The sequence below is a fragment of the Hyperolius riggenbachi genome, chromosome 11 (genome assembly GCF_040937935.1).
Source record: "Hyperolius riggenbachi isolate aHypRig1 chromosome 11, aHypRig1.pri, whole genome shotgun sequence".
Lineage (NCBI taxonomy): Eukaryota > Metazoa > Chordata > Amphibia > Anura > Hyperoliidae > Hyperolius > Hyperolius riggenbachi.
Window position 1 is genome coordinate 111,353,831 of NC_090656.1, and position 14,107 is coordinate 111,367,937.

The window sequence follows — 14,107 nt, forward strand, 5'->3', positions numbered from 1 at the left end:
ACCACCAGGTTCAGCACGTGGGCAAGACAGGGGATGTGGGTCAGGTTTCCCCTGTCTATTGCGGCAACCAGATTGGCCCCATTGTCGGCCACCACCTCTCCGACTCTGAGGCCTCTGGGGGTCAGCCAAATCCTCTCCTGCTCCTGGAGTTTGGCCAACACAGGGGTTGCCGTCAGCTTGGTCTTCCCAAGGCTGACCAAGTGCAGCAGCGCTTGGCAGTGGCGGGCCTTCACGCTGCTGCTGAGGCGGGGGGTTTGGCCAGGTGTGCCGGAGGATGGCAGAGGATCGGAGGAACCTGCTGCAGTTCCCCTGACCCTGCGGGGTGGCACCACCCACTGTGTTGCTGCTGCTGCTGTGCCCGCTGCTGCTCTCCCATCCTCACCCCCTTCCACCAAGCTGACCCAGTGGACAGTGAAGGACAGGTAGCGGCCTGTCCCGAAGCGGCTGCTCCAGGAGTCCATGGTGACGTGGACCCTTTCACCAACCGCGTGCTCCAGCCCTCGCTCCACATTGACCATCACAAAGCGGTGCAGTGCAGGAATGGCCTTGCGGGCAAAGAAGTGTCTGCTGGGGAGCTGCCAGTCTGGGGCTGCGCAAGCAAGCAGCGCACGAATGTCGCTCCCCTCCTGCACGAGCGTGTACGGCAGGAGTTGGGAGCACATGGCCCGTGCCAGCAATCCGTTCAGCTGCCGCACGCGACGGCTGCTGGGAGGCAGAGCCCTAACCACCCCCTGGAAGGACTCGCTCAAAAGGCTCTGGCGTGGCCTTTTGCTGACACGGGAATCAGCAGACACAGCAGAGGAGGCCACTGAGGACTGGCTGCCAGAACAGGCCTCAGTGTCGGCGGCAGGAGTTGCAGAGGGGGGAGGAGCAGTGCGTTTCCGCACTCCTGCTGGTGCTGCTGGAGGAGCAGGAGGGCGGGTGGCTGCTGTTGCTGCTGCTGCTGCTGAAGGCTGTGCAGTGATAGGTGTGGTGCCACTGCCAGCACCAGATGCCTTCAGCCTCTGGAACTCCTCATGCTGGTGGAAATGTTTAGCCGCAAGGTGGTTGATGAGCGAGCTGGTGCTGAACTTTAAGGGGTCTGCACCTCTGCTCAACTTCCGCTGACAGTGGTTGCAAGTGGCGTACTTGCTGTACACAGTGGGCATGGTGAAAAACCGCCAGATTGGTGACAGAAACATCCCCCTACGGCATGGAAGCGCTGCTGCCTGTCTCCCTGTGGTGGTTGGGGGGGGGGGGCTTGGGTGCGGCTGGTGGTGGTGCTGGCTGATGCTGCTGCTGCTGCTGCTGAGCCTGAGACACCAGCAGGCTGTGGGACGCTGCCAATGCTTGCAATGATGCGCCTCCTTGCAAGGCCCACAAGCGCATCCTCCTCCTCAGAGCTGCTGAGGACGACATCCCCTGGAGGTGGTGGCACCCAGTCTCTGTCTGTCACCGGGTCATCATCATCATGCCCCTCCTGAAACATGTCCTGCTGGGATGATGACCCCCCAAACTCCTCTCCTGATGCATGGATGGGACGCTTGACTGTCGCCACAGTCTTGCTGTCCAATCCCTCCTCCCCCAAAGTGCCCATCAGCATCTCCTCCTCAAAATCGCCAACAACAGCAGACAATACCCTGATGGTGCCTGGGGTAAAAAGACTGCTGAGTGACAGGTCGGCGACTGATGGTGAACTGGCCTCCTCCCCAGGCCCTGCTGGGCGGCTGCTGCGAACAGGGGTGGTGGTGGTGGTGGTGGTGGTGGTGGTGGTGAGGGTGGAGGCCTCGGATGCAGAGCTGATGGCGGGCTGCTCATCCTCCGTCATGAGTTGCACCACAGTGTCTGCATCCTTTTCCTCAATGGGACGTTTCCGACCCGGCTGGAGGAAAATGGGAGCAGGTGCTACACGCTGCTGCTGCTGTGTCTCTGCAGCGTGAGTTGCAGATGCTCCTGCTGGGCGGCGCCCAAGGCGTCCACGGCCAGTGGCTATGGGAGGAATGTTAGCCACTGACGCTGCTGCTGCTGCTGCGGAACTGTGCATGGTGGCGCGCCCGCGGCCGCGGCTTGCCACAATGCTGCTCCCTCTCCTCCTGATTCCCTTGCTGCCCTTCCCCTTGCCCAAACCGCGCTGGCTGCCACTTCCAGACATCTTCAATGTTTTGGGCGTATAGACAAAAGTTTTTTAAAAGGGCGGGTGAAAAGTGGGGTACTTTAATGGAGTGGGTTGGTTGGTGAGGTGACTGAGTGAGTGTCCCCTAGTACAGTAAGTAAGTAGTAACAGTCAGGAAGTACAACTAGCAGTTACAATAATCAGTAGTAATCACAAGTAAATTTAGTGTGTGTACACTCAGACAGTGAGTGCACGCACGCAGGAGCTAGTAGCCTATGAACACAGTGACTGAGTGTCCTAGACTCCTAGTACAGTAAGAGTAAGTAGTAACAGTAAGTAGAACTAACTAATTACAATAATCAATCAGCGATCAGAAGGAAATGGAGTGTGGGTGTGTGTACACTCAGACAGTGAGTGCACGCACGCAGGAGCTAGTAGCCTATGAACACAGTGACTGAGTGTCCTAGACTCCTAGTACAGTAAGAGTAAGTAGTAACAGTAAGTAGAACTAACTAATTACAATAATCAATCAGCGATCAGAAGGAAATGGAGTGTGGGTGTGTGTACACTCAGACAGTGAGTGCACGCACGCAGGAGCTAGTAGCCTATGAACACAGTGACTGAGTGTCCTAGACTCCTAGTACAGTAAGAGTAAGTAGTAACAGTAAGTAGAACTAACTAATTACAATAATCAATCAGCGATCAGAAGGAAATAGAGTGTGGGTGGTGTGTGTACACTCAGACAGTGAGTGCACGCACGCAGGAGCTAGTAGCCTATGGACAGTGACTGAGTGTCCTAGACTCCTAGTACAGTAAGAGTAAGTAGTAACAGTAAGTACAACTAACTAATTACGATAATCAATCAGCGATCAGAAGGAAATAGAGTGTGTGTTGTGTGTGTACACTCAGACAGTGAGTGCACGCACGCAGGAGCTAGTAGCCTATGAACACAGTGACTGAGTGTCCTAGACTCCTAGTACAGTAAGAGTAAGTAGTAACAGTAAGTAGAACTAACTAATTACAATAATCAATCAGCGATCAGAAGGAAATGGAGTGTGGGTGTGTGTACACTCAGACAGTGAGTGCACGCACGCAGGAGCTAGTAGCCTATGAACACAGTGACTGAGTGTCCTAGACTCCTAGTACAGTAAGAGTAAGTAGTAACAGTAAGTAGAACTAACTAATTACAATAATCAATCAGCGATCAGAAGGAAATGGAGTGTGGGTGTGTGTACACTCAGACAGTGAGTGCACGCACGCAGGAGCTAGTAGCCTATGAACACAGTGACTGAGTGTCCTAGACTCCTAGTACAGTAAGAGTAAGTAGTAACAGTAAGTAGAACTAACTAATTACAATAATCAATCAGCGATCAGAAGGAAATAGAGTGTGTGTTGTGTGTGTACACTCAGACAGTGAGTGCACGCACGCAGGAGCTAGTAGCCTATTGGACAGTGACTGAGTGTCCTAGACTCCTAGTACAGTAAGAGTAAGTAGTAACAGTAAGTACAACTAACTAATTACGATAATCAATCAGCGATCAGAAGGAAATAGAGTGTGTGTTGTGTGTGTACACTCAGACAGTGAGTGCAGTGCGCACACGCAGGAGCTAGTAGCCTATATGAACAGTGACAGTGAGTGTCCCTACGGGTACAGTAAGAGTAAGTAGTAAGTAAGTACAACTAACTAACAATAATCTATCAGTAATCAGAAGGAAATAGAGTGTGTGTACACACAGACAGTGAGTGAGTGCACACACGCAGGAGCTAGCTAGTAGCCTATAAACAGTGACAGTCAGTGAGTGTCCTACTCCTAGTACAGTATAACTACAATACTATTAGTAAAGGACAGCAGAAATACTGGTATAGATGAGAGAAATAAACAGAGGACAGCTGCCCACAGAGGCAAGGCCCCCCTGAGGCCTAAACCTGTAAGCTTGCAGCAGCTGCCTGTCTCTAATGTAACACACAAGCTACTAACTAAAATACAATGTCTATCTAACTAACAACAATATAGGTGTATATGGCAGGTGTAGGTGAGCAAAAACGCTAGGTAAATGACCACAATAGAGCTCTTGCTAAGCCAAAGCACAAAGGAGCAACTCTCTCTCTATGCAAGTCTCAGGCAAGCACGGAGAAACCTAACATGGCGGCCGCTATTTATAGGGTAGGGGCTGGCCAGGGTCCCCCTCTGTGATTGGCTGCCGTCAGAGGGCCTGGGAGCCCTCTGATTGGCTCTAAGGACATCAATCTGGGCTATGACGCTATTCGAGCTCGGTACCGAGCTCGAATAGCGCCGGGTTGCTCGAATAGCTCGAATAGTGAATGGGCTATTCGAGTGTACTCGGATAGCCCATTCGAATAGCTCCAGCTATTCGGAGCTCGAATACCGAGCTCGAATAGCTGAAAAAGAGCTCGAATATTCGAGCTACTCGAATATTCGAGCTCTGCTGAGCACCACTCTGGCCTACAAGAAGCTAGTTTATACACACAGGGGTCGTATCACTCAATTTCATCTCATATGGGACCAATGGGAAAACAGGAAATAACTCTAACTGCTGTTATCATGCGTCTGCCTCAGTATTGCATAACACTGCATGACATTCAATATTCTGAACTGCAGTAAAATACCAGTACCTGCTGTAATATAGTCATGCTGTGTGACTCTTATTGCACATAACCCCCCTTATCTGTAATAACCTGCACTTTGCCAGAATGTTAATTTGCAAAATATTAAGACCCCATTGGAATGTATCTTTGTCTACAATAACTCTGTATGGTTGTATCCCTGCACGTTCTTCAACTTCCATCCTGTTGCTAATGCATTGTTGCCTGTACTTACTATATATGCTTCAATAAACTTTGTTGGTTAAAAAAAAAACGATAATACCTTCGAAAACGTAAAATCTGTACTTATTAACGAAAAAAAATGTGACAAAAACTATAACGTTGTAAACTTCTAAAACGATAACTACCTCAAAAACTATAATGTTCTAATGTTATTATTGAAATTTTTTGCAACGCCCTTTTTTCTTCTTTTTTTGCCGTATTAACGATAATTGCAATAAAGTCTATGGCGACGCCCTTTTTGTCCACCCTCAGCGTGCGCCCTTTTTCCTGTTACCCGCAGACAGCCTGTCAGACAATAAAAAGATGCAGATACATGCACCTGTGTCTGCAGTACCAGATCTAGCAAGAGCTAAAACAGACGCCCATAGACAGGTGAGAGAGCTCAGTCACACACAATTGTAGATTATGTAACATGCAGGTATCCCTCTCCAAGCCCCCCTCCCTACCAACTGACCTGTCACTAGGAGCTGTAAAAGCAAAAGTAAGATTTAAAATCACAAAAAACTGGGGCACATGAGAAGCAGGGGCCCTTAGCTCTGCAAATTCCCGGGACCCTGCAGAGCCCCCGCCTCCTCCACCATCCTCCCCCCACAATACTGTATGGCAGAGTAGCATCTGCAAAACCAAATACTTTACCTGCTTCTACAGGCCCGTTTTTAGGGCCGTGCGGCCCATGCGGCCACTCTGAGCGCTGAGGGGGGGGAGGGCGCTGTAATGGAGGTGGGAGTCAGCTGCGAGGAGGGCAGCTCAACCTCTCCCTTTCTTCCTCTCCCGGGCCACCCTCCATGCTTCCCCCTCCGATTGCAGAGTTAGCGCAGGGAAGCGCTGTAAATAGTCAGTAACTCACCTGTTTAGCAGGAAGCAGCGTGTGTATAAGCGTCTATGCAGAGGAGGAGACCAGCGGCAAGTGACCTGTTGCCCAGCAGAAGCCGCAGCCGGCAGCAAATCGCGAAGGCTCTCTCTCCAGGGGTAATTGCGCCTCCTCTTTCCCACTCTGTGTCTGGTGAGCATCTCTCCTCCTGCGTATCTGGTTTCCCACCAGTCTTACCTTGTCCTACTTGGACCTGATCACTTTCACTAACGGCACTTCTAACTCTCTTTGTGGGTCCTTTTTTCACACCCTCCCATTTTTTCCTGCACTTTACTCCAACTTGTTTGGACTATCTTTGCTGCTTACACATGCACTATTGCACCTTATTGAACTCTCCCAGACCATATTATTAGGCATTATAGAGGGATGAGGAAGCTGATTGATGTATATTGAACCATTTATGGTATTATTGTATTGAGCATTCCCCTGGACATACTGTGATTTTTAATTGATTTTATAGTTTTTGTATAGTAAACGACAAATAAAGGTGGCCATACACTGGCCCGATTCGCGGCCGTTTCGACAGCAGATTCGATCCTGGGATCGAATCTGCTGCCAATCGTTCGCGCTAAACGCACCCGCCGATCCGACTTCCTCCTGAAATCGGATCAGTCCGTCGATCGCGCCGTGCGTGAAATTACCCTCGATCGCCCGCGGGTAGGGAGCGCGTCGATAGCGGCGGCCGATCCGATCAGGTATACATTACCTGACGCTGGCTCCCGGGCGTCTTCTCCGCATCTTCTCCGCGCTGCACCCGCTCCATCCCTGCGCTTCCTGTCACTGCAGTGACCAGGAAGTTCAAATAGAAGGCGCTCTATTTGAACTTCCTGGTCACGGAGTGACACAGGAAGCGCCGGGATGGAGCGGGTGCAGCGTGGAGAAGATGCGGAGAAGATGCCCGGGAGCCAGCGTCAGGTAATGTATGCGGGGGGGGGGGGGGGGACAGGCGGCAGCGGCGGCTCCACAGATTGTGATCGGTTTCAGGCTGAAATCGATTCACAATCTGTTTGCAGTACAGGCAGCCATACGATCCCTCTCTGATCAGATTCGATCAGATAGGGATCTGTCAGCTGGTCGATCTAATGGCAAAGTGTATGGCTACCTTTAAGCTTATCTTTATACCATTTTCTGTGTGGTGAGGTACTATTGTGGGATCTTGCTTTTTGTTTTGTTGTGCATGTTCCTTTTAGGATCCCTTTCTGCACACAGTTATGTGCCTTATTTAAAGCGGACCCAAACCAAACATTTTTTTTATTAAAAATATTTAGTTGCACCACTCTGACACATACAAAGATAAATAAACACTCCTTCAAATCTATGATCATTTCAGTGCATGCTTTTCACCCTTCTCTTTTCATAGCTAGGGTTATACTGGGGGCAGCCATTAGCAATTCCTCCATTGCCGGACACCATCTACTCCACCAGTTTGCCGGAAAAATCCCGGCAATTTGAAAGGAAGGGGAGGAGTTCCTTCAATAAATGTAAAATATTTTATATTTGCCATCATGCAGCTGAAAAAAGGCTGCTATTTATTATTATAATTTAGAAAATAGATTTTATTTCTGAAATCTTGTATTTTTAATTTGGGTCCACTTTAAGTACTTGATTAAGCTTTTTTCATTTATAATTGTACTGGTGCTTGCCCTACCGGTGTGTTGCTCAGTAGATGTACTGACCTCTCACATCATTCTTCCTAGGGCTTCTCTGATCAGGAGTATCGGAAGAGGAGGAAGATGATTGCTGACATAGCCTTCAACTACAGACAGTAAGATGATGATGGTCTTACTGATAAAATATTACACCTGCTGAGATTGTACTTCTAACTATATGTATTTAGATATCTGCCTCCAAAAAAGTGGAGAAGGATAGGCACGATGCACTCAAAATAATGGCATATTATATGCATTGAAAATAAAAATAAAAATTAAGAGTACCAATTAAAGAGAAACCGTAACCAAGGATTGAACTTCATCCCAATCAGTAGCTGATAAACTCTTTCCCATGAGAAATCTTTTCCTTTTCTCAAACGTAGCACCAGGGGGCTCTATATGGCTGATATTGTAGTGAACCCCCCCCACAGTGTGATGTCAGCACCATGATCCTGACATCACACTGTGAGAGCCTTGTTGCATTGTGGGAAATAACAGCTGTTTCCAATTGCCAAAAATCCATCTTTCGCAGAGTTCACCTATTAGTAGTAAAAATATTGCCATGAGATGTCAGAATGTAAATCAGGGAGAAATTTTTTTTTTTTTTAATCAACCACTTTTTTCATTACATTATTTTTACTGGAGTTCCTCTTTAATTGGACCGTCAACAAAATTGTTTCCGCAACTCCTTCAAAGATTATAAGTTACTAGTGGACCTAAGCCCATTTAAAAATGGGCTAGGTCTGTCACTGCGCATGCGCCTGCCGCGCACGCACATTTCTGCCACATGCACGCCTGCCCACCCGCGCATGCCCGCCCGCCGGCCTGTCCACCTCTTCGCCCGTCATCGCTCACCACTCGTCACTCTCCCTCAATGTCTCTGTGTCCCACACAGGGACATGGGATGCAGAGACAGTAGGGTTTTATTATAGAGGCTAACAGTCACCAGACTATGTACAATAACTGTCAAGCGTATTCAGTTTTACCATTTTTACAAACAGGCCCTGTAGCCTACATGTTTGCATTGCCTTTGTAATTCTCTGTATAGCAGCTCTCAGCCTGGGAGAGGGAGAAGCATTGGAAGGGTGTTGTCAGTATAAAGCTACATACACGCTTTTAACTATAGTCGTTTGAAATGGCTCCAAAAGGATCAATTGACAGATAACTGTGCACAAAACTTTCACAAGCAATCATTACAACTAACGATGAACGATCGATATAGGTGGAAAATGTAGTTCCGTAGGACAGATCTGATGGAACGATGATTGTTTATTTCTAAATGTATAGAAACCAAGATCAGCAGCACCACTCTTGAAGAAATAGCTCTTTATTCAGACACGTAATTAAAATTGCATGCCAAAAAAATGGGCTTAGACACAGCTACAGCCCGCTGTTTCGAATGCTTCTTTGTCAAGCTGCAAGCTCATAATGAGCTTTCTCACATGAAGTGGTGGTAAGTATTGGATTTTTAGCTCCTCTGAGGACAGTCAGTGACGTGACTATGTACTCTGTAACGTGCTGCAGAAGAGATCATTGCTATATAAATACATCATAATAATATGGTCAAACATAAGACTATCACTATGGAAGGGATTAAATTTGCGAGCTCCTCTGGGGGCAGTCAGCGACATGACTATGTACTCTGTAAAGTGCTGCAGAAGATGTCAGTCACATGACTATGTACTCTGTGAACTGCTGCAGAAGATGTCAGTGCTATACAAATACATAATAATAATAATATTATGGTAGCACATTAGACTAGGACTATGGTATTGACTAGATTGTGAGCTCATCAGTGGGCAGTCAGTGACATGACTATGTACTTTGTATAGTGCTGCAGAATATGTTGGTGGTGCTATATAAATAAATAATAATAATAATAATATAGTTGGACATTAGTCTATGACTATGGCAGGATTTGATTGTGAGCTCCTCTGGGGACAGTCAGTGACATGACTATGTAGTATGTAAACTGCTGCAGACGATGTCAGTGCTATACAAATATATTATTATTATTATTATTATTATTATTATTATTATTATTATTATTATTAATAATACTAATAATAACAACAATGTTGGACATCAGACTATGACTATGTAGGATTAGATTGTGAGCTCCTCTGAGGACAGTCAGTGACATGACTATGTACTTTGTAAAATGGTGCAGAAGATGTCAGTGCTATATTATTACATATTGACACACAGTTTGGTATTGATCCAGTTTGATGGGAGCTGCAGGAGAGATCTGAGTCCCAGCACTCAGTATGGGCATTAGCAAAAACAGAAGATTCTACTGGTGCTAAGCAGTTTTCCCCAAGATACAAATAATGTGGCAGTTTAGCCCCAAAATACACATAATGTGGCAGGAATTCCTCACAGAATATGCCTAATGAGACAGCTTTGCCTACAAAATATACATAATGCAGCAGCATTCCAAATTCTGATAATGAGGCAGCGTTTCCACCAAAATAAACATAATTTGGCAGCAATTCCCCACAAAATATTTATAATGAAGCAGAGTTTTCCACATAATACACATAATCTGACTGTGTTCCCACAAAATACACAAAATGCGCCAGTGTTCCCCACAAAATATACATAATGTGGCAGCATTCTGACAAAATGCACATAATGTGGCAGTGTTCCCACAACATAAACATAATGCGGCTGTGCTCTGCCAACAAAAAAAACATAACATGGCAGTGTTCTAACAAAACAAACACAACGTGGCAGTGTTCTGACAAAATAAACATACCATGGCAGTGTTTTTTCCCCCAAAATAAACATATTGTGGCAGCGTTCCTGTCAGGAACTGGCTCCACGGCACGCCTGCAGAAACGGTTTCCGACTGTGGGTTTTAACCAGATCAAGAGGGAAACAGCCTTATTCAAGCTAACACAAGGCTTTCACTCCTCAAAAACACTTCTCACAGCCACCACTAGCAGCTCATTCGCCTGGCTTCTCGCCGTCTCGATGCCTCTGTGCTCAAACAGGTTGAGTAGCATATCTCTGCTTTGGCTTGCATAGCTGGTTGCTTTCTGAGCCATCGTATTGCCAAACAAAAACAAAAAAAAGAGAACAGGGGGGGAGGGGAAGAAAAATGCCAATTGTGTACGTTTGTGAAAAAAAAAGTATATAGACTTCTGTAGGCTAGTCTCTTCTAGCAAACTTCCAGCCCTTAGTACACAGGATAGAGAGCTAAACTACATACTAATGTACTAAGCGATCCCACCACTGCCACCAATAATGTCAGGAACCGGCCCCACGGCACGCCTGCAGAAACAGTTCCCGACTGGTGGTTTGACCATATCGCGAGGGGAAGCAGCCTTATTCACTGCCACCATTAGCTTCTGCTAGACACTCCAAAAATTCCCACTCTGCTGTCGAGTGGCCTGCACTCAGTCCAGCGTTTTTGTATTTGGGTCAGTTTTGTGCTTTAGGCCAAATACGGGAACGCCACACACACAATACAATCACACAGTAGCAACGCACAATCAGGCACTGAACTTGTAATGCAAATTACACTGCAGTCTCTTCCCAGTCTATAAGTTTTTGCTAGTACATCAGAAGTCAAGCTTATTGAATAAATATTTAACATTCCAGAAAAAAAGTGAAACAGTGCAGAAGCCAGAAAGTAATATATACAAAAGATTTACAAAAACAAGGTAAAAATTACAGACACACAACAAGACAGTTTGCTCAAAAATAAAAATGGGAATAAAACATTACCAGCATGAAAGTCTGACCGTTGTTTGCGGAAGACCGCAGCGGCTGGTTGGAACAGGGCAGTTCTAGTGTCTTTGCTATCTCCAGGGAACTACAAGTTTTGAATGTTCTATGCTGGTTCTTACAAGGCGATTTGTAGCCCGGAGGCACTTAATGTGCAATTCCAGAAATAATGCAATTTCCCCAGATTTTAACATCACTATCAGCAGAGACCTTTGCACAATCCTTACTTGCTGTGATATTCAAATTTCAAAGGTTTCCTGCTCACCTTTGAACTTTGCAAACTCAGTTCGATTGTATTTTGAGAACAACAAGTAGCTGTTTACACGTATAGACTTCAAAGCAATTCAAACACTTCCAGCCCAACTGGTCGGGTAATTGTCTAATTAAGAGTTTCCTTGCTAGAGGCTAGGTATATATTTCTTTATTAAATCTCCAGGTTTCTTTGGGCTATTCTTCGTAACTGGTCTATTCAATGCAGACAATTGTAGTTTCCTTGCTGGAAAATAAATGCAAATGTAATTTACATTGACATACAGAAACTCAAAATAGCAGCTTCCTTCAGCCATGTGACAATTATACCCCCAAAGCCAGACGGCTTCTGAACATACATACACATCTGAAATAGTACACAGCAGACAAAAAAAATGAAAAATATGGCTTCTGGATTATGTACAATATCACAAATGGCTGCTATTTATGACAGTTCCCACAAAGTAAACATATTGTGGTAGTGTTTCCCTTAATAAACATATTGCGGCAGTGTTTCTACAAAATAAATATATTGCGGCATTGTTTACTCCCAAAATAAACATTGCGGCAGTGTTCCCACAAAATAAACATATTGCGGCAGTGTTTCCCCCAAAATAAACATAATGTAGCAGTATTCCAACAAAGTTAACATATTGCGGCAGTGTTCCCACAAAATAAACATAATGTAGAAATATTCCAACAAAGTTAACATATTGCGGCAGCGTTTCCCCCAAAATAAACCTATTGGGGCAGTGTTTCCCCCAAAATAAACCTATTGGGGCAGTGTTCCCACAAAATAAACATAATGTAGAAATATTCCAACAAAGTTAACATATTGCGGCAGCGTTTCCCCCAAAATAAACCTATTGGGGCAGTGTTTCCCCCAAAATAAACCTATTGGGGCAGTGTTCCCACAAAATAAACATAATGTAGAAATATTTCAACAAAGTTAACATATTGCGGCAGCGTTTCCCCCAAAATAAACCTATTGCGGCAGTGTTCCCACAAAATAAACATAATGTAGCAGTATTCCAACAAAGTTAACATATTGCGGCAGCGTTTCCCCCAAAATAAACCTATTGGGGCAGCGTTTCCCCCAACATAAACCTATTGGGGCAGTGTTTCCCCCAAAATAAAAATATTTAGGCAGTGTTTCCCCCAAAATAAAAATATTTAGGCAATGTTTCCCCAAAAATAAAAATATTGCGTCAGTGTTTCCCCAAAATAAACACATTGTGGAAGTGTTTCCCCCAAAATATACATATTGCGGCACTGTTTCCCCCAAAATAAACATAATGCAGCAGTATTCTAATAAAGTAAACATATTGGGGCAGAGTTTCCCCCCAAATAAACGTATTGCAGCAGTGTTTCCCCTGAAATAAACATATTGTGGCAGTGTTTCCTCCAAAATAAACATAATGTGGGAGGGTTCTGTCAAAGTAAACATTGCGGAAGTGTTTCCCCCATGAGGCAGAGTTCCCTTTTAATGTTTCCAGTCCCCCCCCACAACAGTTAATCTCCCCTAACATCCCTGGTGTCAGTGGCACCTGAAAGCAGAAGTGATATACTCACCTGGCAGAAGACTCCTCTCTCAGCCTCCAGCATCGCTCCCTGATTGTCATGGCAGCTGGTCCTGCAGCTGCTACAAATTGCCCCTGCTATGCCGTGCAGATACTCCCGCAGCTGGAAGTAGTGGTGAGCAGGCTGTGTGGCGGGGTGGGGGGAGGGAGCTTTCAGCCTGGCCACCAGCACCACATAGGTAGCCAGGGTGAATGAAAGAAAAAAAAAAAACAGCAGCCAGGAGGAAAACAAAATAAGTAAGGTTTCTGCACCCTACCAGGTGCCGCCCATAGCGCCCAGCCACCTCTGCCTTCCATGAAATACGGGCCTGGATGTATTAGTTCGTTTAAAGGATACCCCAACTGAAATGTGACATAATGAGATAGACATGTTTATGTACAGTGCCTAGCACACAAATAACTATGCTGTGTTCCTTTTTTTTCTTTCTCTCTCTGAAAGAGTTAAATATCAGGTATGTAAGTGGCTGACTCAGTCCTGACTCAGACAGGAAGTGACTACAGAGTGACCCGCACTGATAAGAAATTCCACTTTTTATCTCTTTCTTGCTCTCAGAAGCCATTTTCTGCTAGGAAAGTATTTTATAGGTGGAATTTCTTATCAGGGAGGGTCACACTGTAGTCACTTCCTGTCTGAGTCAGGACTGAGTCAGCCACTTACATACCTGATATTTAACTCTTTCAGGCACAGAAAGAAAAAAGGAACACAGCATAGGTATTTGTGTGCTAGGCGCTGTACATACACATGTCTATCTCAACATGTCACATGTCAGTTGTGGTATCCTTTAATTAGGAGATCGGCATTCCAGTTCATGAACGCTTCTTTATCTGCTAGTTACTTTAATTTGACAATCACTTTTATCACCTCTATGTCATATGAGGGTTTACCTACACAATCTGTACATACTGTTCAATAACTGTTGATCCTTATACTATATGGAGGTGGTAAAATTGGCCAATCAAAATTGTATGTGTGTGTGCACCCCTACTCCAGAGACAACAGTTATTAGTGGGCTTCTTTGCTACACACCAGTTGGATGGCTTGACCTGTCTGTATTTCTGTGTGGTGCCATGGGGTGAATGTTTTGAA

The 14,107-nt window shown here is 45.6% G+C and overlaps 1 protein-coding gene across 2 annotated transcripts in view; it reads left to right on the plus strand.

Annotated features, from left to right (window-relative positions):
* Window positions 1-14,107, plus strand: part of TH (tyrosine hydroxylase) — a 116,774-nt gene that overhangs the window by 67,288 nt on the left and 35,379 nt on the right. For both annotated transcript variants that reach the window (XM_068261513.1, XM_068261514.1), the window contains exon 5: window positions 7,508-7,575. In XM_068261513.1, the coding sequence (XP_068117614.1) occupies window positions 7,508-7,575 (68 nt within the window). The remainder of the gene's footprint in view (window positions 1-7,507; window positions 7,576-14,107) is intronic.